We start from the raw sequence: 26,003 nt of genomic DNA on the forward strand, positions 1-26,003 counted from the left end.
TAAGGGCTGCTTGAGTCTCTGGCTTGAAGCCCGAGTTTTGGAGCCAAGCGTGCCGTTTGAGCAGGGTGCCCTGAGCTAGGGATCTTCCTGCCGTCTCTGCAGTATCCAGCGTGGTTTTTATTACATTTGTGTTGACCTGCCTGCCCTCGGCAATGATAGCGAGTAATTTGGTTCTTGCGGGTTCAGGCACTTACTGGAGACCTTCTTGCATTAAGTTCCACTGTGCATCGGCATAACTAGCAAGCAACGTAGTGTTTGCTATGCGCGTGGTAAAAGCAGCTGCCATGGTAATTCGCTTACCCAAGGCATACAGTCTTTTCGACTCCTTATCAGGAGGTGCCTCTCCTGGAGCAAGGGGTACTCCTGCCCGTTTCCTGGTGGTGGTATACTATATTGAGGGCCATTGAAAGCCATCTGATCGTCTACTGGTGAAGCTTGGCAGGCCGGAGTGGAAGGAGGGGAATCCAAACATAGGATATCTGTGTCCTGATCGTGAGTAGGGAGCGCCCATGGCTCCGTCTCAATGTGATGAGTGTCCTCCCAGTGTTCCGTGGCATCCGCCTGGTCATCCGCAGTGTAGTCCTGTAGGAAGGTAGTATCCCCTTCCTCATCATAAATGTCTTGATATGTGTCCATGTGGATTTCATCTTCAGGGTGGAAGGTTCTAAATTTACAGAAAACCTTAAAGTTGACATGGGAGTGTGGCTTGATGGCTACGTGAAAGGACGTGCTCTCTGGGGGCTCCCGCGGATCCGCCACCGATCCTTGAAGTAAATGAAGATTGCGGGCGAAATAGCATGCAGGCAGCACACCCCGGGACATACAAAGGTCCGGGGCACATTTTGAGTGCAGCGCGAGGCTGATCTGCTGCAGACTGGAGGAGCCGTGACCCCGAGAAGAAAGCCGGGCACCTGAGATCGGGAGACGGCCAAGATGGCAGACCACAGACAAAAGGGTCGTAAACTGACTGCACTGTCATGGCCACGCACAGAGGTGGTGTGAGCCGTGAATAAGCCCGTGAGCTACATCGAGACTCGGCTGGAGGGGGCCTGTCGGACCAGGTGAAGGACACCGGGTCCCGAGACGGAGAAGGAAGTGGCGGGTGGACCTTGCCTGCGCCGCTTGCAGGATGTGGCGGAGGGTGGAAGGAGAGCGCCCCTGGCTGAATCGCCGCTACCACACACGAGGCGGCGGGGGGGCTTGCACTGCGCCCCCGAGCTGTGCGGCTGGTCTCTGCGGTGCCCGGCGGAGCAGAAGCCCCCACGGTGTTGGAGCCGGGGGGGGGGCAGACAGGGTGAAAAGTGCCGGCGCCCACGGGGATCGGATCGCCTGAGAGATAGTGCCAGAGGCGGTCCGAGGTGGCCACGAGTGGAGGGCCGAAACTCGGCTGGCTCTGGTGGGGGCCCTGATTGGCCGCGACCTGGCTCAACGGAAAACAAAATAAGGAGGCCTGGGGTGAGGGCCTCTCCGGACACTGGGGGCTCCACTTGATGGTTGGAGTGCGCCGCGGGAGGCGCCCAGCTGAGCCCCGTGGTGGCACCGCATGGGGACAAGTGGAGGCGCATGCAGTTTTGGAACGCGCGTGCGAGCTTGGGCCTCCTACATAAGGCGGCATCCACTGCGACAAGCAGCGGAAGGGGTTGCGCCGGGGCTGGAGCCATCAACACAAACAGCCTGGAGAAGGTGGGGGGACACCGAGCCCCGCCATCAATAACACGAAGCAGACCCAGCAATTTATCCTGTGACACTCGCAGAGCTCCGGAGAGCGCAGAGAAAGCAGCCTGTGCCGGTACAGGGTCCGGAAGAGGCGTCGGTGCCGCGACTCTGGGCCCAGTAGCTGTGGGGTCCTGCCGGGGCCTGGAGCAGTAGGGTGGGGAGCAAGTGAACGCTTCTGAATACCAGGGCCTGGATGGAGGAGCGCAGCGTAGGCCTTTGAAATAACACTGATCTAGACCTGGTACGTGGGAGGACACAGGCCATTCCAGGAGCGCGACAGGAAGCCGGCACACAGCCCCCACACAGTTGGAGTGGGCCCTCTACACCGGGGACGGCCCAACACCACGCAGACCTTCTAGTGAGAACTGACAGGGCTGCACACACCTAGTTGGCGCAGCAAGATGGCCAACAGAACTATGAAACCGAAGAGCAAGCAGCCCACGACAGATGATTACGCTAAGAAATTGCCGGGTGCTGAAGGGGCCAGGAGCAAGGGCAAAGCTACCACCGGGACTGCAGAGGCTCTGGGCACAATCCAGGAGTTACTTGCTGCGATTGCAGACCTGAAAGTTGCCTGGGAGACTAAATTGGGGCTGGCCATGACCGAATTGAAGGTGGCACTGGATCTTAAGGTCGGCGCGGTCCAGGAGGAGGTAAACCTCCTTAGACAAGACGTGAGAACATTGGCGGAGCGCACCGGGGATCTGGAAAAGGAGATGGCCCCGAACACGGTGGATTGTGCTGGCCACAAATCGGAACTTCATGCCCTGGTGCAGCGGGTGGGCAACCTCGAGAGCAGAGCGGAAGAAGCAGAAGGTTGTGCCAGAGGTAATAACATCCACATCGTTGGATTGCCGGAAGGCCTTGAAGGGCCTAATCCTACGGAATTTGTAGAGACCATGTTGCTGCAGGAAATAACTGGAGGGGAGCTGACCCAAGGGTTTGCTGTCGAAAGGGCGCACAGGACGCTGACGAGAAGGCCTCCTCCTGGGACCCCTCTCAGACCAGTGATCGCGAAGATCCTGAATTACCGAGACCGCGAGAAAGTACTTGAATTTTTCAGGAAAGGCGGAATGATCGAAAGGGGGCCAGCGAAAATAACCGCATACCCAGACTACACCCTGCAGGTGCAGCGCAGCAGAATGAACTTCAGAGCAGTGAAACAGGCCACAAGTACATGTTGCTTTACCCGGCCAAGCTGAAGGTGTTCTACAGGAAACCCCAGAGGACGCCATGGGGTGGCTGGACATGCAAAGCCGCCCCCAGGAGTCGGGTATCCAGACGGGAGCTGAAGAAGATAAGTAATACGCGGCCGTTTCACCCAGGGTGACATAGCGCGAGACACTGGGACTAGAATATAGTGTTAAGCAAGGTTTATAAGGGAAGTGTTGTTTGGAAAGTACGTGCTTGTAAGATCCGTTTGAACTGAATAAGCCTAAACCGGGTGAGCGGGAGCTCCCCCCCCCCCATAGTATTAAGCTTAGTTAGGTCACTAGTAGTTTGGTGACACCCCGCGGGGACCTAGCCTTCGGTGCTTCCAAGAGGGACCAGACGCGGGTGGGCCTGAGATCCAGTGACAGAGCTGGGCATTTATTGGGGTGGTGTGGGGAGGGGGTGGGGAAGGGTTGTGTGCAGTGGAGTGTAGTTTGGGAAGGGAGGGGAGGGGAGGCTGTTGTGGGTGGGAGGGTAAGGAGCCAGACTCGGTGTCATCGGGAGCTGAAGGGAAAGCTAAGAGGAGAGGCAGGATACCATGTTCATGGCGTCGGGTAATCTCAGGGTGGTGGCCTGGAATGTGCGGGGCCTCAATAATTACCTTAAACGAAACAAAGTGATGATGTACCTCAGAAGGATGACAGTCGACATCGCTTTGTTACAGGAAACCCACCTCACTAAAAAAAAAAATTGGAGGTGGTTAAGAGGAAATGGAAGGGAAGCGTGGTGGGAGCCACATATTCAGCATACGTGAGAGGAGTTGTCACATGGGTGGCACCGCATGTTCCGTTTCAGCTGCTTAGGTCCACTGTGGACCCGGAGGGGAGAATGGTGGTGGCGGAGGGGCTCCTGGAAAATCGTGAAGTGAACATTATAAACCTATATGCCCCTAACCAGGACACAGCGGCTTATTTCAGGTCTTTATATAGAAAAATCTGCTGCATGCTGGGCAGAGCGATGCTATGGGGGGTGATTTTAATTGCACCCTGAACCCCAGGGTGGATAGGTCAGATGGTAAGCTGGACAAACCAACCCCAGCAGCCAAAGCACTCTGAGCACTGTTGTCAGACCTCAAGCTAGTGGATGTATGGAGGATGTTGCACTCAAAAGACAGGCAGTATTCGCATTACACAGCGCCGCACGACCTGCATACTAGGTTGGATTACGTGTTCGCTCCTGAGGAGGTAGCGGGACAAATGGTGGGAGCAGAATAAAAGGCCAGGGTGCTCTCGGACCATTTCCCCCTGGTCCTGGAGTGGCGATACCACCCCCTCAGGGCACGTATCCCGACGTGGAGGCCTAGAGCCGAGGCTCTACAGGACTCAGGATTCCGGGAGGACCTAAGGGAGGCCATCACGGAATACTTCGACATCAACACTGGTAGTGTTCAATCAGTAGGAGCGGTATGGGAGGCATTCAAAGTGGTGGTGCGAGGGGTAGCTATAACTAAATCCAGGGGGCTCCAAAGGGGTATTGAACGGGAGTTACAGGATACGGAAAGGGAGCTAGAGGATTTGATGCGTAAAGGGGGGACCTCCCGGGAAGACGGGAGAAGGATAAGGGAGTTGCAGGGGGCTAGCGGAGAGCTCTGGGACAGACTATGCAAGTTGAATTATAAGAAATACGTGGAGAGGCAACATGCGGGCGGGGACAAGCCGGGAAGATTGTTGGCCTGGTTATATAAAAATGAGACACCCCGGTCAGTGATTAGAGTTATTAGGGGGGGGAAGATGACCAGATTTATGATACCAAGGACGGCGTGAATGAAAAGTTCCTCAGATATTATAAACGCTTGTACGAGGATACAGGCGGAGACATGGGCCTAGAAATTTTGTAAACACTAGAGGATATGGGCCTGCCCACCCTAGACGACCTGGAACGAGCGAGCCTAGAGGCCCCAATCACCGCGGACGAACTGGACGCAGTGATCCAGCGCCTACCCACATGTAAGGCGCCTGGGTCAGACGGACTGCCTAGCGAATTATACAAAGCGTACAGGCAGGAGCTGCTCCAGCCGCTGCTGGCCATGCTCAGCGAGGCCTACGAACGGGAGGAGTTGCCAGAGTCCCTGCGAGAAGCGGTGATCATCCCGCTCTTAAAAACCGGGCAAGCCGGAATCAAACTGTGGGTCGTATAGCCCCTTATCGATGCTCAACCAGGATAGCAAAATACTCACTGCGGTGCTCGCCAATAGGCTCAAGCTAGTGATTGGCAAACTGATACTCCCAGACCAAACAGGATACGTCCCCGGCAGAAACATCACTGACAATCATAGGAGGCTACACCATATCATTGACCAAACAGAAAATGACCCGGGCGAACTGGCCATCGTGTCATTGGACGCGGTCAAGGCCTCCGATTCAGTTAGGTGGCCATGGTTGATGGCGACCCTGAGAGGATTCGGGATGGGGTCGGGGTACATGAGATGGGTCAAGATGTTATACAGTTCCCCGATCGCTAGGGTCAAAACACGCACTGTGATCTCAGACAAATGGCAACTCAGTAGAGGGACCAGACAGGGATGCCCATGGTCGCCCATGTTATATATCCTAGCGCTGGAGCCGTTGGCAGTTTGCCTTAGGCAACAATATGGGGAGGTGGGGATTCAAACGGCAGGAGGGACACATTTGATGATATTGTATGCTGACGACATGCTCCTCTACCTGCGCTTCCCGGAAGAGAACCTGCAATATGTCCTAGAGGTGATGGACCGCTATGCCACCCTCTTGGGCATATCGGTAAACCCGGGGAAGTCCAGCGTGTTCCCCCTGGGTAGATACAGGGGCATCCCACCAGATAAGTTGCCCATCTTGCAGATACCCTGGCAGAACGAGACGTTCCGATACCCAGGCATAAATATATACCACAGTATCGAGGCAGAGCACAAACACAACACGGAGAAGGCGATTGAAGGCATCAGAAACAGTATGGTGTTCTGGTCCAGATTGCCCCTGGCCATGATGGGAAGAGCAGCTTTGCTTAAGATGGTTGTGTTGCCCAGACTGCTACACTTTTTCGTGAATGTCCCGGATATGATTCCCAAACGCTTTTTTGTTAAACTTCAAGGCATGTGCAGGGGCTTCATTTGGCACAACTACAGGAACAGGGTGGCGCTCTGGAAATAAAACTTGTGAGAAAAGGGGGGTATCAACCTGCCGAACTTTGAATTGAATTATCTGGCGGGACAGCTACTATTCGTGGCCAGGTGGTTGTCGGAAAATGAGTCGGCAGAAGCCAGGCTTTTGCGGGGAGACCTGGCCCCGTATTTCCTTAGGGAGACAGTGTGGTTGCCCAGGACGAAGGTGGCGGGGAGGGGGAGGCTGCTGGTGCTGGGCTGGGAGGTCTGGCGCAGAGCCTGGCGAGCTGTGGGTGACCCGGAACCGCCCTCTCAACAAGTCCCGTTGGTGGTGCTATGTGGGGGAGACTCCCAGTTGATAAGGGATCTGCAAATACTGGGAACTGGTGGGCCTGGCCACCCTGGGTGATATATGGCGGGAGGGGGAGGCAGTGGGATTCCAGAGCTTGATGGAGGAGACTGGGGTGCATACGGGCCAACATATAACGTACACTAGACTTATGAAACAGTTGAGGGAAAGGTGGCCCGAAACAGTACTTGCAGAACAACCTGACGCCACCATAGAAATGATGTACGATGTCTCAGAGGGCGGGCACGAAATATCTCGGATATATGAGTTACTGGGCACGAAGGTGGGTAGGGAGCTGCTCCAGCTGAGGCACGATTGGGAGGAGGAGGTGGGAGAACCCATGATAGATGGCCAATGGGACAGAGCCCAGAGGTACCACAAGGTGTCCCGGAATGCGAGACTTCAGCAGATCCAGTTATATGTCACCCATAGGGCATACTTGACCCCCGGCAGAAAATCTAGGTTTGGGGGCTCGACTGTACAGAAATGTCCCAGGTGTGGGGAGGAGGAGGCTGGGCTGTTGCATGTGCTTTGGGCTTGCCTGGAAGTGAGCAGATTCTGGATAGAACTGAAAACGAGACTGGCTAACAATGGGGTGGTGCTTGATGTTGGATCTGCTTGGGCATGCATGCTCGGGAGCTTTCCCAGGCCCCGTAACCTAAAGCGTATTAGCAACATGAGGGATCTGGCTTACATTCTGGCCAAGCGCAGAATTGCAATGGGCTGGAAGGCAGCCCACAGGCCCAGACTAGAGATGTGGTGGGCGGACGTCCTGAAGTGGACGGAGGCAGAATCGGTGGCCTGGTATGAAGAAGCCACTAGAGGAGGGGAGGAGGAGGTAGGTGCCCTGATGGCCTGGAGACAATTGGTGGCTTCAATGGTAAACTCCCACCAAACCGAGGGTGAAGCAGAGGACATGGATGAGACGATGTCAGAGATACATGAGGAAGCTCAGGGGGATGACACTGGTTGAACAGCTCAAGTTGATGGGGGGGAGTGGGGAGGACAGTAAAGTGTATTTAATAATGGAACGCCTTAATATTGATTGTGAATGTCCTAAATGGTTGTATTGTTTGGAATGTTGTTTAAGAAAAATAAAAAAGTGTTTAAAAAAAAAAAAACTTAAAGTTGACACAGAAGTGGTGTCCTCCCGAGGTCTCTTAGGGGTAGGGTGCTCTGAAAGCAAGTCAAACCTTTCCAAATTGTCCATGCACCCTTCAAATTTCTCCCTGGTCCATTTAGATGAAACAGAAGGGTCAGTGGGTGGAAAATCTTCACTTCCCTCCCTATGGCGCCGAAATGTGTTAATAGTGCTGGACAAAGGCTCATGACTGTCTTCGTAGTCCTCCTGAGCATCGGGGTGCTGTGGCGCGTCCTCACAATGCTTTCGGCGATGTCCGTCAAAGTGGGGTGTGCCATACGAGTAGGAGGCCTAGATTTTTCTCTGTCTTTCTCCTTAGAGGGCGTCGGAGCATCAGCTGAGCGCGCTTTGCCAGCCAAATGTGTTTTTGAGGTAGCGACCTTAATTTTTAAAGGCCCAATCGCAAGACGACACTGCTGCAGATGTGTGGAAGGCCTTTGATCTTCAAGATCAGAGGATTCCGTCAAAATTTTCGGCGGCCCTGTTGGCGCTTTCGCCCGTTTCAGCGGAACCGGGGTTGGGGTTGTGTTTTTAGTGTGGCTCTTTTGTGCACCCCTGTCGCCGGGAGTTGTCCCATTAGCGTGACTCGTGTCAGGCCTAGTGGGGTCGCGGATGGGCGTGGCGGACCTAGAGATGTCCATCGTAAGGTCGAAGGCATCCGATACGGATGCTTGGTCATCACTCATACCCCCATCACTTTTGGCAGGTGAGGTGGTGGGGGGGAAGAAGATCCAGCCCATGACATGCCGTAGGCGGCCCACCACTTAACGTGGCACTCCTTAAGGGTTTTAGGTCAAAGGAGTCTACAGGCCGTGCACGGCGCTTCGTTGTGGTCAAGGTGCAGACAGTTATTGCACTTAACATGCTCATCCTTCCATGTGTATCTAATCCTGCACGAGGAGCAAAACCTAAATGATGTCCTTTCCATAGTGAAAGGTAATGAAGGTGATGACCAGATCTAGAGGGTGAAGAGGGGGACAGAGCAGAGACATAGTGGAAGATATGACCACCCTGACCCCTCTCCCTACTGTGTAGGCCGGCCAGAGGGCCCGGCCACGTGGATGGCACAGCCGCCGGATCTCAGGCGTCTAAGTCTACCGCCGTTGAATGTTCCCACAGTCTTCGTCGTAATATCTGGATACCGTCAAAGTGATTATAGGGGGAATAACCGACAAAGTCGGTAAACAAGGATTAACAATGTCTGTTATGAAGAGCTCCGCAACAGGGCGACCAGTTATCTTGGTGGAAAAAAAACAATCTGAGGGACCTCAACGCGTGAGGAATTTTGGGTATACTAAACATCACAATAGGGATAGTGTTACAGACACGCCTATGCCGACGTCCCCTTTCGATCCCTGAAAGGCAAGATGCAATACTCTGCGGTTACCACTGGATGTCAGACCATACGCACAGCATGTGATTCTAAGCAGATCAACAAGCATCAGAAACATATTGCACTTCACGCAAACAGGATTTAGACCTGGCGCATGCACAACCCATAATCTAAGAATACTAGACTATTATTGATGAAACAAGTCATGCAGCGGGGTCAACTTTATATGTTGTTTTTATTGATTTATCCGCTGCATTTGACAGCGTGGATCAGCAAAGATTATGGGGTAAATGAAAGAGTTGGGTTTGCCCATACTGGCTGGTAGATATTCTAGAACGATTACACCAAGGCACACAAGCGCGAGTACGGCTAACTGTAGATGGTAGCACCACAACACCCATTGATATCTATTGTGGAGTGCGACAAGGACGCCCTCTGGCAGCGCTACTTTATAACCTACATATGGCAGACTTGCCAGAGTGGCTGGTACCTACGCTTGGTTGTTGCCCTAAACGAGGAGGGTCATCTATACTGTGACTACTTTATGCAGACGACCTAGTGTTAATGAATTATACATATCTTGGTATTAAAGATATGTTCACCTCGCTAACTAAATACGCAATAGAGAATACATTGAAAATAAACATGGGCAAAACAAAAATAATGGTGTTCTCAATAAAAAAAGCTTCCCACCCCGATTTCGTAACTGAGCTGGGCAAGATAGAATATGTGAATACCTAGCCATATCTTGGATTAAATGTGAGCAATAATATTTCATACTAACACATTAACACATAATAGAAAATAAAAGCTTTAAGATTAATTGAGCAAATCAAAATTTGCTAGAGACACGGCTGGGTTCACAATTGAAGGTATTAAAATGTTATATAAACAATGTTTTAGCCCAACGATCTTATATGGTTTGGAAGCACTTACAATGAAAGAACTATCATGGCTAGATGTATTGGAAGGATGAATTTGGAGAAGGATTTTTTAACTGAAACCGCCAACTGCAATTCAATATATACGCCTGGAATTGGAATTAACATAATTGAAAAGTACTTTGTTGAAGAAACGTGGAACCCAGCACTTAAAAATACACTCATCTCCACAATGTAAGCTGTTGCGATTGCTAGAAAATAGAACCAGTAATGACAGCTTTGAGAGTATAACTAAAACACTATTTACAACCATAGGCTGGCATCCAGAGTATCCAAAAGACTTCAGATGAGATACTGAAGCGAATATTCGTTTAAAAAAATTGAGGCTTGGGACTGGGTACGTAATTATGAACACATAGAACTATTAAGTAGCCACAAATGTGTGACTGGAGTAGTACACAAGTACCTACAGATCCAAGCATACTTAAGAAGATGTACAAGTCCTGCAGTCAGATCCTTTCGACTGAGGTTAAGAACTAATCAGTTGCCCCTGTTAGCAGTGACGGGGGCACAATTAAAAATACCACGAGATGAGAGAATATGCAGAATTTGTAAGAAATATAATTTGGAGACACATCAACATATACTTTCCTAGTGCCCTGGCTTAGGAACCAAATACATGATAAATCTAGGTCATCTAGTACATGATTATGATAATATTAAAAGTGATGCCTTTTGGTTATTCTGCTTGAACTCTGAATCCCAGGCAGTACATATAAGGCTCTATCAATTGTGAATATGTATAAAAAAAAAGCTATTGTGTGAATCGATTCAAGGCGTAAATCGAGAATGAGACACGCATATATTCAGTATAATTTAGTAAACTGAATCATGATGAATGGAAATTGGATAGTGTAAATGCAAGTAATTTGAAAATGATACGTTTTAAAGTTAAATGTTTTTAAGGTCATATTTTAGTGCAACTGATGATCAAATTTGAAGATGCAATTTGCTGATGTAATTTTGTAATGTTTTTTTAAAACTGTTGGGGAGAATTCTCAAAAAATTTGCTAATTCCCTTTACCTAAGAGACCCCCAGCAACTTTGCTGGATTTTGAGGACTTGATGTTTTTACCTGGAGAGTGCGAGACCCTTTTTTTTTTTTTACTCTCATGCGTTTTGAAATGTGTTTTACTCTTTGGTTATGGAGTCTAACCAACTCCATAGGCATCTTTTCATTTGTGTCATAAGCACCCTCCGTGCAGTGGCAAAGGGAAGCCTTTTAGGCTTCCCAAGGTATAAATACCTTCTCTGGGATAAACGACTGTTTCCCAGAGTAAGTGAAATGAAATTGACTTTATTCCTAGACCCAGCACACCCTATCTTACAATAGAGTGATGTAGGGGTTACTTACTATCCCCCATGTCTAGATACTCATGTAGCAGTCAAATGCTACCCTCTCCTCTCAGAATGGCTGGTGGCAGTGGTTTTACAACAAACTACCAAGATTTTTCCCGACTGCGAGTGCCGGTAGCGTTAAATCACGGGAGCCATGTTTTTCAAGATAGTGTCTGAGCTCCCTCTGTAAAAACAGGTCCTGGTCTTTTTTCACCATTTCTTTTTGGAAAGGTCCTTCTAGAGTTTGTCTCTGCACGCCAAACCAGGTTTGGTTCCTTTGTTCATTCGCCTTTGGCAGGCTTCAGGAGTGAAGACCGCTTCTGGCGCCAGAGTGTCTGGGGTGGGCAGGAAGTGAAGGAGGTGCCTGAAACACCCTGTGCTTTGTCTCCTAGGAGAACCAAATGCACTTTGTGGTGATTGGCTGGCTGACTGTCCGGCAAGGGCAGCCACCCTTCTGGGTGAGTGGCAGCTAGGCTTGAATGAATGGGAGGGAACTGAATAAAAGGCGAGTCTCTTGGCTTGGAAGGCATAGTCGACCACTGGAACGAAAGAACCGAAGACGAGCCAGAAGAGGACGGCTGCTGCAACTCCTGGACCGTTTGTTTGCCCGGTGAAGCCCTGATGCAGGTCCGAATCGCCAAAGTTCATCTCGACAGAGAAGCCCTGCTAAGGACGACTTCTCCCTTTGAGTTGGTAGGACCAATCAACTCGACAGTAAGCCACCTGGATACCAATCTTGGAGCTGGTTGCCTTTTCCTCAAAGTGCTGCAGGAAACCGAATAACCAGGGAGAGGGACACCAGTTTGTGTGCTTTACTCATAGCCACCGAATTGAAGATTTGCCAGTTGCAAGCTTTTTGACCAGTCCCAGTGAGGTGTAGGAGTCCCCTGACGTCCTTCCCCTTGTCCCCACAACTGAGGCACAGGAACAGTGAGATCTGCAGGAACTGCCAGGAACAGAGGTCACCAGCTGCATCTTTTTCTTCATTTGTAAGGTACTGTGAAACAAGACTGAGTACTTACCTCTCGCGGCGAAAGTGCTTGAAACTTTCGCAACTCGCAGGCCTAATCAGCTTGTGACCCAACATATGGTGGTTCTTTTTACAAACTACTTCTGAGAACTTTTGCAGAGACTTTACCGTTTACTTTCCAGAACCGCTTATTCCTATCCAAGACTTTAGCCCATTGACTTTGGCCTAGCCTGTTGAATTGACTCTTCTGGTGAACTCAAGGTATTTGCACTGTCTAAGAATAATTGCAACCTTTCATGTTCTAATAATCTTTGCCTTTTTACTCCTCTTGAAAAGTATTCTGAAGTAGTATTGAAGTATATTTGTGTGTGATTATATTGCCTCCTTCTTATGAATGTTTTATAACTGACAGATAAAGTAATACGTATTTATCAAAGAAACCTTGAGTGTAAGTTTATTTGAACACCTGTGATTGTAGACCTCTGTGTAACATTACTGCTTACATTCCCCTCTTGAGATAAACCTGGCTGCTCAGCTCCGCTACCAAAACTGTGTAGTACAGACTTATACCCAAGGTTGTTTTTTGCTTACACCTGTAGTTCTAGTTGTATGTAGTGGTCCCAAAGGGTACTGCATACAAACCTTGCCTAACAAAAACTAAATAAATAAATAAAAATACATTTCCCAACAGAAGATCACCTACTGGTACTGATGAAAGAGGACTTCAGGTATCCGGCAGTGGAGTTGGTCCCTGCACTCACACCAATGCGGTCATTCTCCAAACTTGAAAATAATGCTGGCAGTGCATGGACTGCAGAGTGTATTGCAAACTGGCAATGGGCCTCTGTTCCATGGGTGGGAATGGCAGGCCTACATAGAGAATCTTGAAATATATCACCAAAGGATTCCTTGCCTCCGACCTCAAGCCAACAGGGAGGAAGAGCGGTTCCTGAAAATGCTCAAAAAAAGACCCTCGAGATTGCGCCCCACCAGAGCAGTTATCCTGAGCATGCACTGCTTACATTTTCACGATAATACAAACTCTGTACTCAACACACTAGGTGTCCAGCAATTCACATACTTGGAGGCCGTCCAATTGTCAGTACCATTCAAGGGAATTCCCTTTGGTTTCGAGACACATTGCCAATGTTGGAATTGGAATACCGGGGAAGGCGACATAATGAGTACGTCAACAAATTGTGCAGAAGACATGAATCCTTCAAACAGGTAGGATACTAGGTACTAAACAAAAGACCGCTATCCTGGGGGTACATTCTGCACTCTTTTCTTTTGTTAAGCATTCTGCAACAGCACTATATTGATAATTCTGCAAGGACACACCATGATGAACCAAAATATTTAATGGGTGAAGAGATTACATTGTCCTACTGCCCTAGACGAGGATGACCCTTAACAGGATTTACCAGAGGGTGGAGATTAAGCTATCCCATATATGGCAATGACAGACCCCACAGGTGAGTCACTGAACAAGGTCCCGTGACAGACCAAATTCCTGTGGTGCTCCTATGCAGTCTTGAGCAGTGAGTAACACGTTCCACTTAGGAAGTTCACCATCTTGTTTTGGGGAGGAATGTGATCTTGGGGTAAAAGGGTCCCAAGCAGATAACGGTGCAGATGCACAGCACTGAATAAAAGGAAATCTTGCCATGGTGCAAAAATGATTCACCTTAGTGACTAACGTACGCCGAGTCCATAGTCCACTTTCCTCCATACTGTATGGGTGTCCCTTGCTAGGGACGGGAGACGGAACCTTTTTCACCAGAAAAAAATCTTCCCCTTTAAATTTAGAGGTGCACAGGGGTGATGTCCTGGCAACATATGCTCCCTGACTCCGCCCACCGGCGCCACTCCTCAGTCCACATTGACGCGTCGACAATATTACCATTGCCTAATGAAACTAGTTTTATTAGGGGGGAGGATGGTGGGACATATGGAGGAATGGGAGTAACTTATAATTACTCCTACACCCCCCCCCCCTTTCCTCCATACTGTATGGGCTATTACAACTGAATGTAGTCCCAGGATGGAGAGCTGACCCTCTTTAAGAAAACAAGTTCCTTAATACTGCCTGCCCGAATGCCGCGTCTAATCTGGAGCCGGCATCCAAACCGTAGTGCTTGCAGAAAGCCGAGAGAGTGGCCCACGTGGCCGCCCTGCTGATGACCTGCCATGGGACATGTCTCTGAAACGCGACTGCCGTGGCTTTGGCTCCGCCAGTGTGGGCATGCACATTTGCCGGAAGTGGTTTGTGCTGCCCCTTATAGACCTCCTTAATGGCCGAAACTATCCACCTTGCTATGGAGGCCTTGGAAGCCTGATAACCTGGCTTTGATCCACCGAAGGTGACAAAATAGAGCCTCAGATTTGCAGAAGCTCTCGGTTCTGTGCAGCTAGAACTTTAGGGCGCGCCTAACATCTAAACAGAGCATCGTCCTTGGGGTCTGCGAAGAACGTTGGTAGTACTATTCTTCATTCAGGTGGAACTAAGACTACTTAAGGCAAGAACGCGGGATGCGTTCTGAGGACCACCTTGTCCCTATGAAAGGTAGTGTATGGCTCTGAAGATACCAGAGCTTGAATTTCGCTGACACGGCATACAGACGTAAGACCCACCGAGAGGGATGTCTTAGTGGTGACTAGTCTGATGTCCGTGGACACCATTGGCTCAAAGGGTTTATGCGCCAAGACGCTCAACACTATGTTGAGGTCCGACACGGGGTGTGGCTTCTTGATGGGCGGGTAAAGCCTGGTGACGCCCGCCAAATGTCTTAACGACCGGGTTGGCGGATGAAAAAACCTCCTCCTCCGAGTTCCGGTAGGCTGGGATGGCCGCCAGATAGGTCCACTTGCTTTTTTAATGGCTCCTAGTAGCATTGCTCCTAGCACCCTGTATGATGTGAAGATTAGCCCGCGAGAGATGCAGATGCCTTAATGTGACCTGTTCAGGAACCACACTGCGAGGGCCAACCTCTGCGGGGTGGGGTGAATGACCATACGCCAGCTGCGACAGTAGGTTAGCTGGGCCCAGTGGAAGGTGCATCAGAGGTTGGTCCGACAGGCTGAGCAGCTCCGAGAACCATGGCCTCGCCCACCACCACAGAACTACCAGAATGATACGGAGGGGACGGGACTCCCTTATCTTACAAATCACCCTGTTCACCAGGGGAGTAGGAGGAAAGGCATAGGCGTTCATGCTGTTCCACTGTATCTGTAACACATCGCCCATAGAGCCTAGGCCCTGTCCTTGCCAGGATGCGAACTGAGGGCATTTCCTGTTGTACCAGGTGGCGAAAAGGTCCACCTGCGGATGACCTCATCTGTTGCAGATCCCCTGAAGGACCTGATCTTTCAATTGCCATTCGAAATATTCTGCACCCAACCTGCTGAGCCTGTCCGCCTCCAGGTTCGACTCCCCCCCGGAGGTGGATCGCTGTCAAGTGTATGTCGTTTGCTAGAGCCCATTCCCGGATGCTGACCGCCAGGGTCATTAGAGGAGACCTGGTGCCACCCTGCTTGTTGATCTAATACATGCTGGTGGAGTTGCCTATTTGTAGGAGGATCGTCTTGCCACTGATTAGGGGCAGGAAGGCCTTGAGAGCCAGCCAAATGGCCTTCAGCTCTAACCAGTTGATATGGGCTTCTTGTTCCTGAAGAGACCAAACTCAGTGGATGCTGTGGTTGTCCAGGGCAGCTCCCCAGCCCTGAAAGGACGAGTCTTTTGTGATGGTAATCTGCGCTGCTGGTTGCCTGAAGGGCCTGCCTGTCCTCAAGTTGCAGTCCGTGCTCCACCAGACAAGGTGGAGAAAAGGAGGAATGCTGACAAGTTCCGTTTGGGAACCCCACTCCTGACTCCATGAGGCTGCGAAGTGCAGCTGTAATCTCTTAATTTTTAGCCTTGTGTAACGTACTGGCAGAAGACTCGCCACCATGATACCCAGGAGGTGCTGGTACCACCACGCTGATGTCTCAATTCTGTTGAGAAAATGACTCGTGGTCCTCTTGATGGCCATTATCTTGTCCTCCGAGTGAAAGACTCTCTCAGAGTTTATATCCCACATGAGGCCCAGGAACAGTAGAGTCTGTGTCAGTCCCAGCTGAGACTTCTTGAGATTGATGGAAAATCCCAATTAGTGTAGCGTATTCATGAGGGCTGAGGTGGTGTGCTTTACCGCCTCCAGGGATCCCACCCTGACAAGCCAGTAGTCTAGATACGGCTAGACATGGTGCCCCTGAGCCTTAAGGAGGGCTACCACTATTTATAAGTCTGTTAAAGACCCTGGGGGCTGAATTAAGGCCAAATTGTAAAACCTTGTATTGAAAGTGGAAGCCCATGATCCTGAACCTCAGGAAGGATCGATGGGGCTGCCAAATCGGGATGTGTAGATAAGCGTCCTTCAGATCCAGGGAGCAAATCCACACAGTGTCTCCGCAATAATTGCTGGGGTAATCGTCTTGAACTTTTGAAGCACGAGGGAAAGGTTCAGGGTGGATAGGTCCAACACAACGCTCAGGCCAGTCTGGTGATTCTTGTGTATGACGAAAATTCTGGAGTAGAAGCCCATACCCCGCTGGAAAGCTGGAATTTCTTCCACTGCTGGACTCTGGATAAGTGAGCAAATCTCTAGAGTTGTTGTCCCAATCTGTGGGAATGGAGGAGAGTAAGGAGGGGTGGGGGGTTCCGGTAGGTAGCCCGTGGACACTGCTGACAGGATTCTGGGGTCCGCATATGTCATGCACCAATGCAGCACGTGAAGGGCAAGCCTGCCCCCCACCGGAAACATGTGGGCCCGGAGGGGATCGTCATGCCTTTTTCTTTTTTCCCTCTGAGGCTGGGGCTGAAGAGGGGGACTGAAAAAAGCCCTTATTCCCAAGCCTTGTGTTTGCAGCAGTGTTGACTTGGAGACCGGTCAGGCTGCCTGGACTGTTGTCCCTGGAAGCCCCAGAACCTGCTGAAGGCCCGCACCTTGTCGGAATGCTGGTGCGTCTGGCTGTACGTCTTGGGCGTGGACTTCGTGAAGATAGATAAGGATTTCACAGTCTGGGAAATTATGTTCTTCTTATCAAGCTCCTTATCGGTGGTGGAATGAAAGAGGTCACTACCCTTGGATGGAAGGTCCAATATGCATTCCTGGACGTCCGGGTTAAATTTGGTAGCCCGTAGCCAGGCAGTCATTTTATCCGTGGCGATGCAGATGGTATGGCCTGAGGGGACTATATGCGCCACTGTGGACTCCATGATATCTTAAGCAACCATCTTTGCTTCGGCCAGCCCCCGCCCTGAAGCATGCCCGACTGTGCACCGGAAGTTCCGGAAGGAAGTTGGCCAAAGCCTCTCGTTAACGGCTGCGAGCATGGCATCTGCATTAGACTGGCGATGGTGCCATACGCCTCGAAGATCTTCTCCTCCTTGCCTGGCAGCGCCGAGGACGAGGTGGCTGAAGACGACTGCAGCTTTGAGTAGATAGAGGGTGCAGCAATCACTGAGGAGTGTGGTTGATGGTGCGCCGAGAGCAAGAGTGTTTCCCCCTCCAGTTGCCTGTAATGGGGTTTAAGCCACCCCTTCTTGGCCAAGGCTACAACGTCCTTTTGCATTCGCATCCCCCTCCTAGCTCCGGGGAATAAAGTGAGGAACTCTGCCAGGACTCCTACCTCCAGCTGTTCAACCACTGGTTGTGGAAGGCCCAAGTACTCGGCTAGGCCTGCAAGCCGGTCATGGAACGCCTTGGCCGACGATGGAGTGACTGGGTCCTCCTCCTCATCCGTGTTCACCAAGGTGTTCTGCTGGTCCAGAGCGGATGGAGGAGTACTGGGTGCCGAGGGCTGAGGTGTGCTGACCGGAGCCTGAGGCTGTGGAGGTTGGAGTGGAGCCGCCTGGGGAACTGGAGGCAGAGGCGCCGGAACCATGGCTTCTGGAGTGGTCAGCTGGGGCCCGAGGTGCCGCAGGCGGGTTGACTGTGGGTGCTGGCGGAAGGGAATGGAGGCAGCATGTCCCTGATCGCATCCCGAAGGATGGCTCCATCTGCAGGGATCGCATAAGCATGAGGAATTTCTCAAAAACCCTGTCCTCACAGACCAGTGGGATGCTAGGTAGCCTGGGTGGAATAGCGGGACCCGGAGGCTGAGGAGGCCTGGGCGTACTCTGCCCGCTCGTCTTGGTGTATCTGCCCTGCGATGTTGAAGGATATTCAGTAGGCCACGTACCTGGTGAAGACCAGTCAAACCTCGAAACTCATTCTTCCACCTGCTCTGTGTAGGGTGGTGGTGTTGGACAAGCGGCCATCCTGTCTGGCGCGGCAGCCATCTTGTCGGGCAGCAGGCCATGTGCCTGTGTCATGGTGCTTGCCGCGTTGGGCCCAGCCTCCTCCAGGACTCTTTGCGATGGAGTTTGAGGGCTACCCTGCACCTCAGGCTGGGTCCTGGTAGGCGTCCTGCCCTCGGCTGTTTCACCGGTAGTGCTGCGTACAGGCGCCCCCTCAGACATTTGTCTGGTAGTAGGGCGTAGCCCCTCGGGTTGAGATCCGGTAGAAGAATCTTGCAGTCCCTTAGCGACCTCACTGGTAGGATATGGCGACCCCTCGGCCTGGCAGCCTGTAGCTGAAACAGCCTCGGTACATGTGCTGTTAGAAACTGGACGGTCCCTTCCGCTCAGAAAGGAGTCGCCCTTGCAGCATGCTGATGAAAACAGAGGCCCTTCTTTGGAGAGGAGCGTGGCGCCAGAGGGCAGAGTACCTGATTAAAGAAAGAAAGACAGTGTCTGGGGAAAAGTGCATGGAATTACAAGGCCGAAGACAAACCCAGGAGCGCTGGTGAAAGCAGTCTGTTCCCGTCAACGTGGAAAAGAGGACCGAGGAGTGGCGCCGGTGGGCAGAGTCAGGGGAGCACATGCTCCCAGGGCTGCAGCCCCGAGCGCCTCTAAATTTAAAGGGGAAGAAGATTTTTTTCTGGTGAAAAAGATTCTGTCTCCCGTCCCTAGCGAGAGACGCCCATACAGTATGGAGGAAAGGGGACAGGACATAGGAGTAGCATTGTGGCAAAGACATGTGTGCTAAAAGGAGGGTGCGTTGAAGACAAGGAACTGTTCCAGATGTATCGCATTTCACTCCAAAAAGATAAAATATTACTTCTTGTTCTGTAGCAAATAAAAATTGATGTTTTCCAATCTGATGACAGGAAAATACTGAGAGAATTGTAATCGATGAAAGATCCAAAGCTGGAGAAAGAAATGGTGCAGTCCGAGTTAGAGAAAGTATGCATAAAAAGGTTGAAAGCCAGGGAGGGAAAAGTGTTACAACATAAAACACGCAGATTTTTCTCTTACCTGTGGGCATATGGAGAGAGCTGGCGAGAGGTCTTGCATCAAAGCGATATACATTTTTCTTATTTTTTACTAATTTTACCCAGCCATGAGGAGCTCAAAAATCACTTTGTCAGGAGCCCTCATCAACGCGAGATCCCTCGTAGCACACAACATGGAAATCGCTGACATCCTTGCGGATGACTTTGATCTTCTTGCGATCACCGAGACATGGCTCCATGATGCCGCAGGCCCTGCACTCATGATTGCCATACCTGACAATTACAACATACTAAGAGTTGATCGCCCCAACTCTAGGGGAGGTGGCCTGGCCATAATTGCCATAACTAAATTATCTGCTAGACTCTGCCCTCACCTTGAAATCACATCCTGTGAACTTCTCTCGGCTAAAATTCCTATCTCAAATAATAGCACTCTAACGGTCCTCTTGGTATACAGACCACCAGGCCAATTAGGTAGCTTCGAAGAAGACCTATCCATCCTCCTCAGTAACATCTTCAAAGACTCCACCCAGCTCCTTCTGCTAGGCGACTTTAATCTGGGCTTCAATGATGCTGAGGATAAACAGGCCAACTCTATCCAATCTATCTTAACCGATCATGGCCTTACCCAAAATGTTTCAGCCCCACACACATAAAAGGTCGTACATTAGACTGGATAGCCAACAGAAATTGAACCACTACTATCTCTAACATACTACCACAAACTTGGACTGACCACCACCTTATCTGCTTCTCATCCACCATAGAGCCTCCTAAACCAGCCAATTTGGAAACAGCACCACCTATGCTCACTAGAAGCAAAAAAGACATTACGGCTGAAAAATTACTTCCGCTTCTCCTGCCTGACCTTAGAGCCAGTACCACCAACACCGACCCCAATACGCTAGTTGAGACATTTAACAATACTATGTCCAAAGCTTTGGATGCCATCACCCCTATCAAAGAACGCAAAAGTAAACAAAAAGCCCACCTTAACTCATGGTTTACCCCCCATCTCAAAGAACTACGAACCCAAAAACGCAAACTACAAGCTATTTGGAGGCACACACCGTCAATTGAGAATAAAACACCTCGACAACCCTGCCAAACACTAAGAAGGAAATAATCCAAACGAAAAAAAGACACATTCAACAAAAGAATCAGCAAAGCGAATTCCAACTCGAAAGAACTCTTCTCCATCCTTCGGGAAATGCAAAGTCTGATCGCTCCCATTGACAATGCTCCTAAGGACAAAAAATGGTGCACGAGTATTCAAAATCCCCTAGCCAACAAAATTACAACTCTTCAATCTAAAATCACAAAGAAAAAAGCTTCACTGAGCGCCACTGCAACTCAACTGCCTGATACACCTAGTACAGCCACCCAATTCAATTGTGAACCATTCAGATTCACCAACATATCCATAGTGGAAACTGAAAAAGTGATATCCTCTCTGAAACCCTCCAATTGTCAAGGAGACGGCTGCCCTGCACAAATCATCAAGGACGCAGCTAGAGACCTAGCACCATTCATAGCTAAGTTAATTAACGCATCCTTTAGAACTCGCACTGTACCCACCAACCTCAAAGAATCTTGGCTATTGCCCCTCCTTAAAAAACAGACCCTTGACCCAGCCATCCCCACTAACTATAGGCCCATCACCACGGTACCATTTCTCCTTAAAATTATCAACAGAGTAGCTTACCTCCAGATACAAAACTATCTAGAGACGGACCAATTACTAGGATCGCGCCAATCTGGTTTCAGACCACTACACGGCACTGAAACGGCCCTAATTGACCTTACGACTTAAATCGACGAGTTGAAAGATAAAGTTAAAACAGCTATGCTCCTCCTCCTTGACTTATCGGCGGCCTATGACTTGGTGGACCATGCAGTATTATGCAACCACCTAGCGTCTGCCGCCTACTTCTCAAGTGAAGCGATAGCTTGGGTACAATCCTTCCTGGCCAACCGGACGATGAGTGTTCTTCCCCTTCAGCTTCCGCGGACCCAATACATATCGCCTGTGGTGTACCACAAGGTTCATGTGTCTCCCCCACAATGTACAATATCTTCACTAAGCCACTCTTCGACAAACTTGACAGACTGGGGATAACATACACCAATTATGCGGACGATACGCAGATCCTCATACCACTTTCTGGCAACTTTGTCGAAGATACAGCTCTAGTAAACAAAATGTATCTCCTCATTGAAGCATGGATGGCGTCCCACGGCCTCTGCCTGAATGACGACAAAACAGAGATACTGATCCTGGGTTCCGACTCCAACCTTAAAAAACTTAGCCCCAACTACCGTGCCTTTAATATTGATGGTAACATAATCAAAGTGGCAACTGAGGTAAAAACTTTAGGTTTCTACCTGGATGCAACACTATCGCTCAAAAAACAAACTAACACCCTTGCATCCTCTACGGCCTACATTTGCAAATTAATCAGGGCTTGCAGACCTTACCTCTCCAAAACCAACTGCATTACGTTAGCTAACGCCCTAGTAATGTCTAAATTAGACTACTGTAACGCCCTTTATTCGGGCGCAGGCAAGTCTATTATAAACAAAATGCAAACACTACAAAATAATGCCCTTAGAGCAGCTCTGGACATACCCCGTAGAGCACACATCTCCAACACTAGGAAAGATCATCACTGGTTAAAAATTAGCGACAGAGTCCTCCTCAAAACATTATCCGTCACCCATAAAGGACTGAACACCACTGCTCCTCCTTACATTTCGGCTAGACTAAATAGAAAATCGTTCACATACCACACAAGAGCATCTAACCACCTCCTACTTGAAATTCCCAAATTTAAACTAAAAAAAACAGGCGGAGCCAGCTTCCCTGTGAAAGCTGCCTGTGCATGGAACGCCCTCCCCCCTGCATTGAGAGCCAACCTACCATACCCGAGTTTTAGACGCCACGTGAAAAAGTGGCTCTGGTCTAACGACAACTAACCAACTAATTCTCTCGGCCTGGATTCACCACTGGCCAACCACTGCGAATAACTATTATGTCACTCCTGATCCCCGATCTGACTTCCTCGCTGTAGGGGAACACCCCTAATCCTATACCCATATACCTGCTTGTTAAATTGTTAAGAACACCTTTACTGTATATTCTTTATGCATTATTGCATGTAACTAAGCTTAAGTATTCTTGTAACTGCTGCGCCCGGCTACCCCTGGGTTTGGAGCGCATTATCAAATAATAAACTAAACTATGTTCAGGAGCTATTACATCAGATTAAAAACTACTAAAACAATAGTGAAAAGAGAAACCGAACATGAAATCTTTCAGCAGATGAAGACAAACAATTTTTGCATGAGTACATCCCCCCCAATGTCTTCACTTACCTGAGTGTTAGCATCTGGGTTGAACAAGTGGTCCGCTTTCTGCCCTCGGTGATCCAGACCAAAATATTTACAGTGGTTCCACTGGACCATGGGAGAGTTTTGCGGCGTGGCCTGTGGGCCATTAGGAACGTTCAGCTGCATTACCACCATTCCCGGTCCAGAAGGGCTGACACCTGTGAGCAAGCACGAGTATGTGAAAACAGTGCTTAGTGTTTGGAAGTGCATAATTATTTATAGGAGCACGGGGAATCTATTTGAAGTAACTACTATTCAACAGGGTGAAATAAATCTGCACACCAAACATCCCATTTCAATTGTGCTACCCATGCCACAGTCACCCCCCCCTGTTCACAGAACTAATTCAAGGGGTTCTATCATTGAATTGATGCACATTTTTTTAATTTGATTTTTATTGGTATTTCCATAAACAGAACAACACACTGAACAACATACCCCAACTCCCACCCCTTTAATCCCCCCCTCGCCCACCGAGGGTTTGAGAAAAGTCCAGTGATGCATTGCTTCCCCAGAAGAGCCATTCCCGCCCACATCCCCCCTACCAAGCCCCTATAGAATGGACTGAGCTAAATTGTTATGCCCTTTCATGAGTCTGCTGCATCGGGGGCATCTATTATGCCCAATAGCCGCATGCTCCAAGGGCACCACCGCTGCCTTGTACCATCCACCACATATGAAAGTAGGGAGTCCCAGTCCGACCTCAACCTTCGATGTTCTCCCTATATTGAGTATGTGAGCCACTCAAGTGCCAACAAGGACCACATCTTTGCCACCCATTCGTGATCCTGTGGAGGGTCCTTTGCTTTCCATCTACGAGCTAGAACCATTGCCGCGGCCATCATCATCATTGCGTAGATCTTGCGGTCCGCCTTGGTCTTAATTGATGCCAGGGTCCCCCCCCCCAAGCCCAGTATCGCCAGACCTTTGTTACCCCCATGGTTAAGTCCCAGGACTTGGCTAAGTGCGTCCCAGATCCCCGCACAATAATTATCGATTTTTGGACACTCCCACCATATGTGCTCCCACGTACCCACAGCGCTGCCTTCTCTCCAGCACAGGGGGGAGATCCCTGGGTACATTCTGTGAAGTCTGGAGGGGGTCAGGTGCCACTGAGTGAGCAACTTCAGCCACCTCTCCCTTATTTGAAGGGATCTTGTTAGCTTTGATCTCTGCTTCCATAACTAACTCCAGTCATTATCCTCAATTGCGGACCCGGTAGCTAGTTCCCAATTCTTCATGTAGGGCCGCACTGGAGGATCCTCTCCTGCCTTCATGTGCCTATATATGGCTGTGATCAAGTGCTTGTCCCCAGCATTCCCTGCTGAGATAGATGTCGAGTTGTGGCTTGCTTTAGGATGGGATGGCTGAGCCAATGTCTAGGTTGGCAGTAGCGAAACCTTTCCCTTTCACCCAGTGCAAATTCTGTCTTACACTGTTCAAACTGCTTTACCTGGCCCCCCTCGAACCTGTCCCGTAACATCCTGCATCCCCCTTGTTGCCAATCTTGAAAGGTAGTGGTGTTGTGCCCAGGGGTGAACTGCAGGTTAGTGAACAGGGGGGTGTAGGGCGATGGATGCATCGTTAGGTGGGCCAGCTGCACCGCCTCATCCCAGGTACGGGCTACCAGGGCTAGGATTGTACTACAATACATACAAGTCGGCCTGTCCTGTTTCGGCTTCCACAGGACCCCCTCGAGATCCTCCCCCAGCACCGCCCTGTCCATGGGCCTCCATACTTTCCCCCGGTCGTCTCTTTGCCAGTCCCGGAGCACCTACAGCTGAGCCACCCTATAGTACCCCCTAAAGTCGGGTAGCCCCATGCCCCCCCCGCTCAGTCAGAGTTCTCATCACCCTGGCTGCTATCCTTGAGGACTTATTGGCCCACACGAACCTGCTAGTAATTTTATTCAGGGACCTGAAAAAGGCTGGGGAAACGTGCACTGGCAAGGCAGCAAAGTAGTACAAGAGCTTTGGGAGTATAGTAATTTTTAGGGTGTTGATACGTCCTAAACAAGAAAACGCTAAGGGGCCCCAGTCAATCATCTTACTCTTTAATTTCTCCAGTAATGGCAGATAGTTAGCATGGAACAACTGATCCACCTTTGTCGACAATTTTACTCCCAAATAGGTGAGAGAGTGCTCCACCCATCTATAGGGGGAAGTGAGCTTCAAGGAGTGGGCTGCTGGCGTCGGGACTGTAAGGTTGAGAATTTCTGTTTTAGAGGCGTTTATTTTCAGGCCCGCCACGCTGCCAAAGTGCGCTAGTTCGGCTTCTACTGATGGTATAGCCGTACTCGAGAGGGCCAGAGAGTGTATCATATCGTTTGCGAATGCAGCTATTTTATGTGATTCCCCTACGAAAAGGAGGCCGGTTATGAGGTGGTTGGCTCGCACAGCTTCGAGGAATGGTTCCAAATGAAGGGCATACAGTATCAGGGACAGTGGGCACCCCTGCTTAGTGCCCCTCTCGACATGCACTGTGTCCGACAATTGCCCGTTCACAGCTAGTCTGAGGGTTGGATATCTCTAATTGGCTCTAATCCTGTCCATAAATCTGGGGCCGAAACCCATCCTGATCAAAAGCCTTATCAGCATCAATGGCCATCAGGAGAGCGGGGATTCCTCTCTTGTGAGCCTTCTCTATTAAGTGGGTCAGCCTCCTGACATTGTCAGAGGTCTGCCTGCCTCTGACAAATCCAGATTGGTCTTGGTGGACTAGCTTAGGGGCAAGGTGATCTAAACTTTTTGCCAGGATCTTAGCGTGTATTTTGGAGTCAACATTGATCAAAGCTATGAGGCGGTAGGAGGCGCACTCGGTTGGGTCCTTGCCCTTTTTGTGAATGACGACAACTTTCGCCTCCTCCATAGATCTCGTGATTGCGCTATCCCACCCTATTTGGTTAAAGAGCATGGTTAAGATAGGGGTAAGTATTTCCTTATGCCGTTTGTAGAATTCCACCACATAGCCGTTCGGGCCCGGCGATATAAAATTATGCAGAGCTCTAATTGCGTCCCTAACCTCATCCTCTGTAATATTATCCCTTTCCAGTGTTTCCATCTCTTCTTGCATTATGCGGGGCAATTTAACTCTATCTAGGTAACTTAGTTGGGAAGAGTGCACCGGAGTGTCGGATGTGTACAGAGCTGAATAGAATCGGGTGAATTCCCTTGAAATGTCCTCATTTTTGGTGCTGGTGGTCCCCCCCCCCCCCACCTTG

General features: G+C 50.0%; 1 protein-coding gene across 6 annotated transcripts in view; it reads right to left on the minus strand.

The window, feature by feature from the left end:
- R3HDM2 (R3H domain containing 2) overlaps nt 1–26,003 on the minus strand; it is a 2,186,793-nt gene that overhangs the window by 289,457 nt on the left and 1,871,333 nt on the right. For all 6 annotated transcript variants that reach the window (XM_069653574.1, XM_069653576.1, XM_069653575.1 and 3 more), the window contains one exon: nt 22,769–22,941. In XM_069653574.1, coding sequence (XP_069509675.1) covers nt 22,769–22,941 — 173 coding nt within the window. The remainder of the gene's footprint in view (nt 1–22,768; nt 22,942–26,003) is intronic.

The sequence above is a fragment of the Ambystoma mexicanum genome, chromosome 3q (assembly GCF_040938575.1).
Source record: "Ambystoma mexicanum isolate Mex_15411 chromosome 3q, UKY_AmexF1_1, whole genome shotgun sequence".
Taxonomy (NCBI): domain Eukaryota; kingdom Metazoa; phylum Chordata; class Amphibia; order Caudata; family Ambystomatidae; genus Ambystoma; species Ambystoma mexicanum.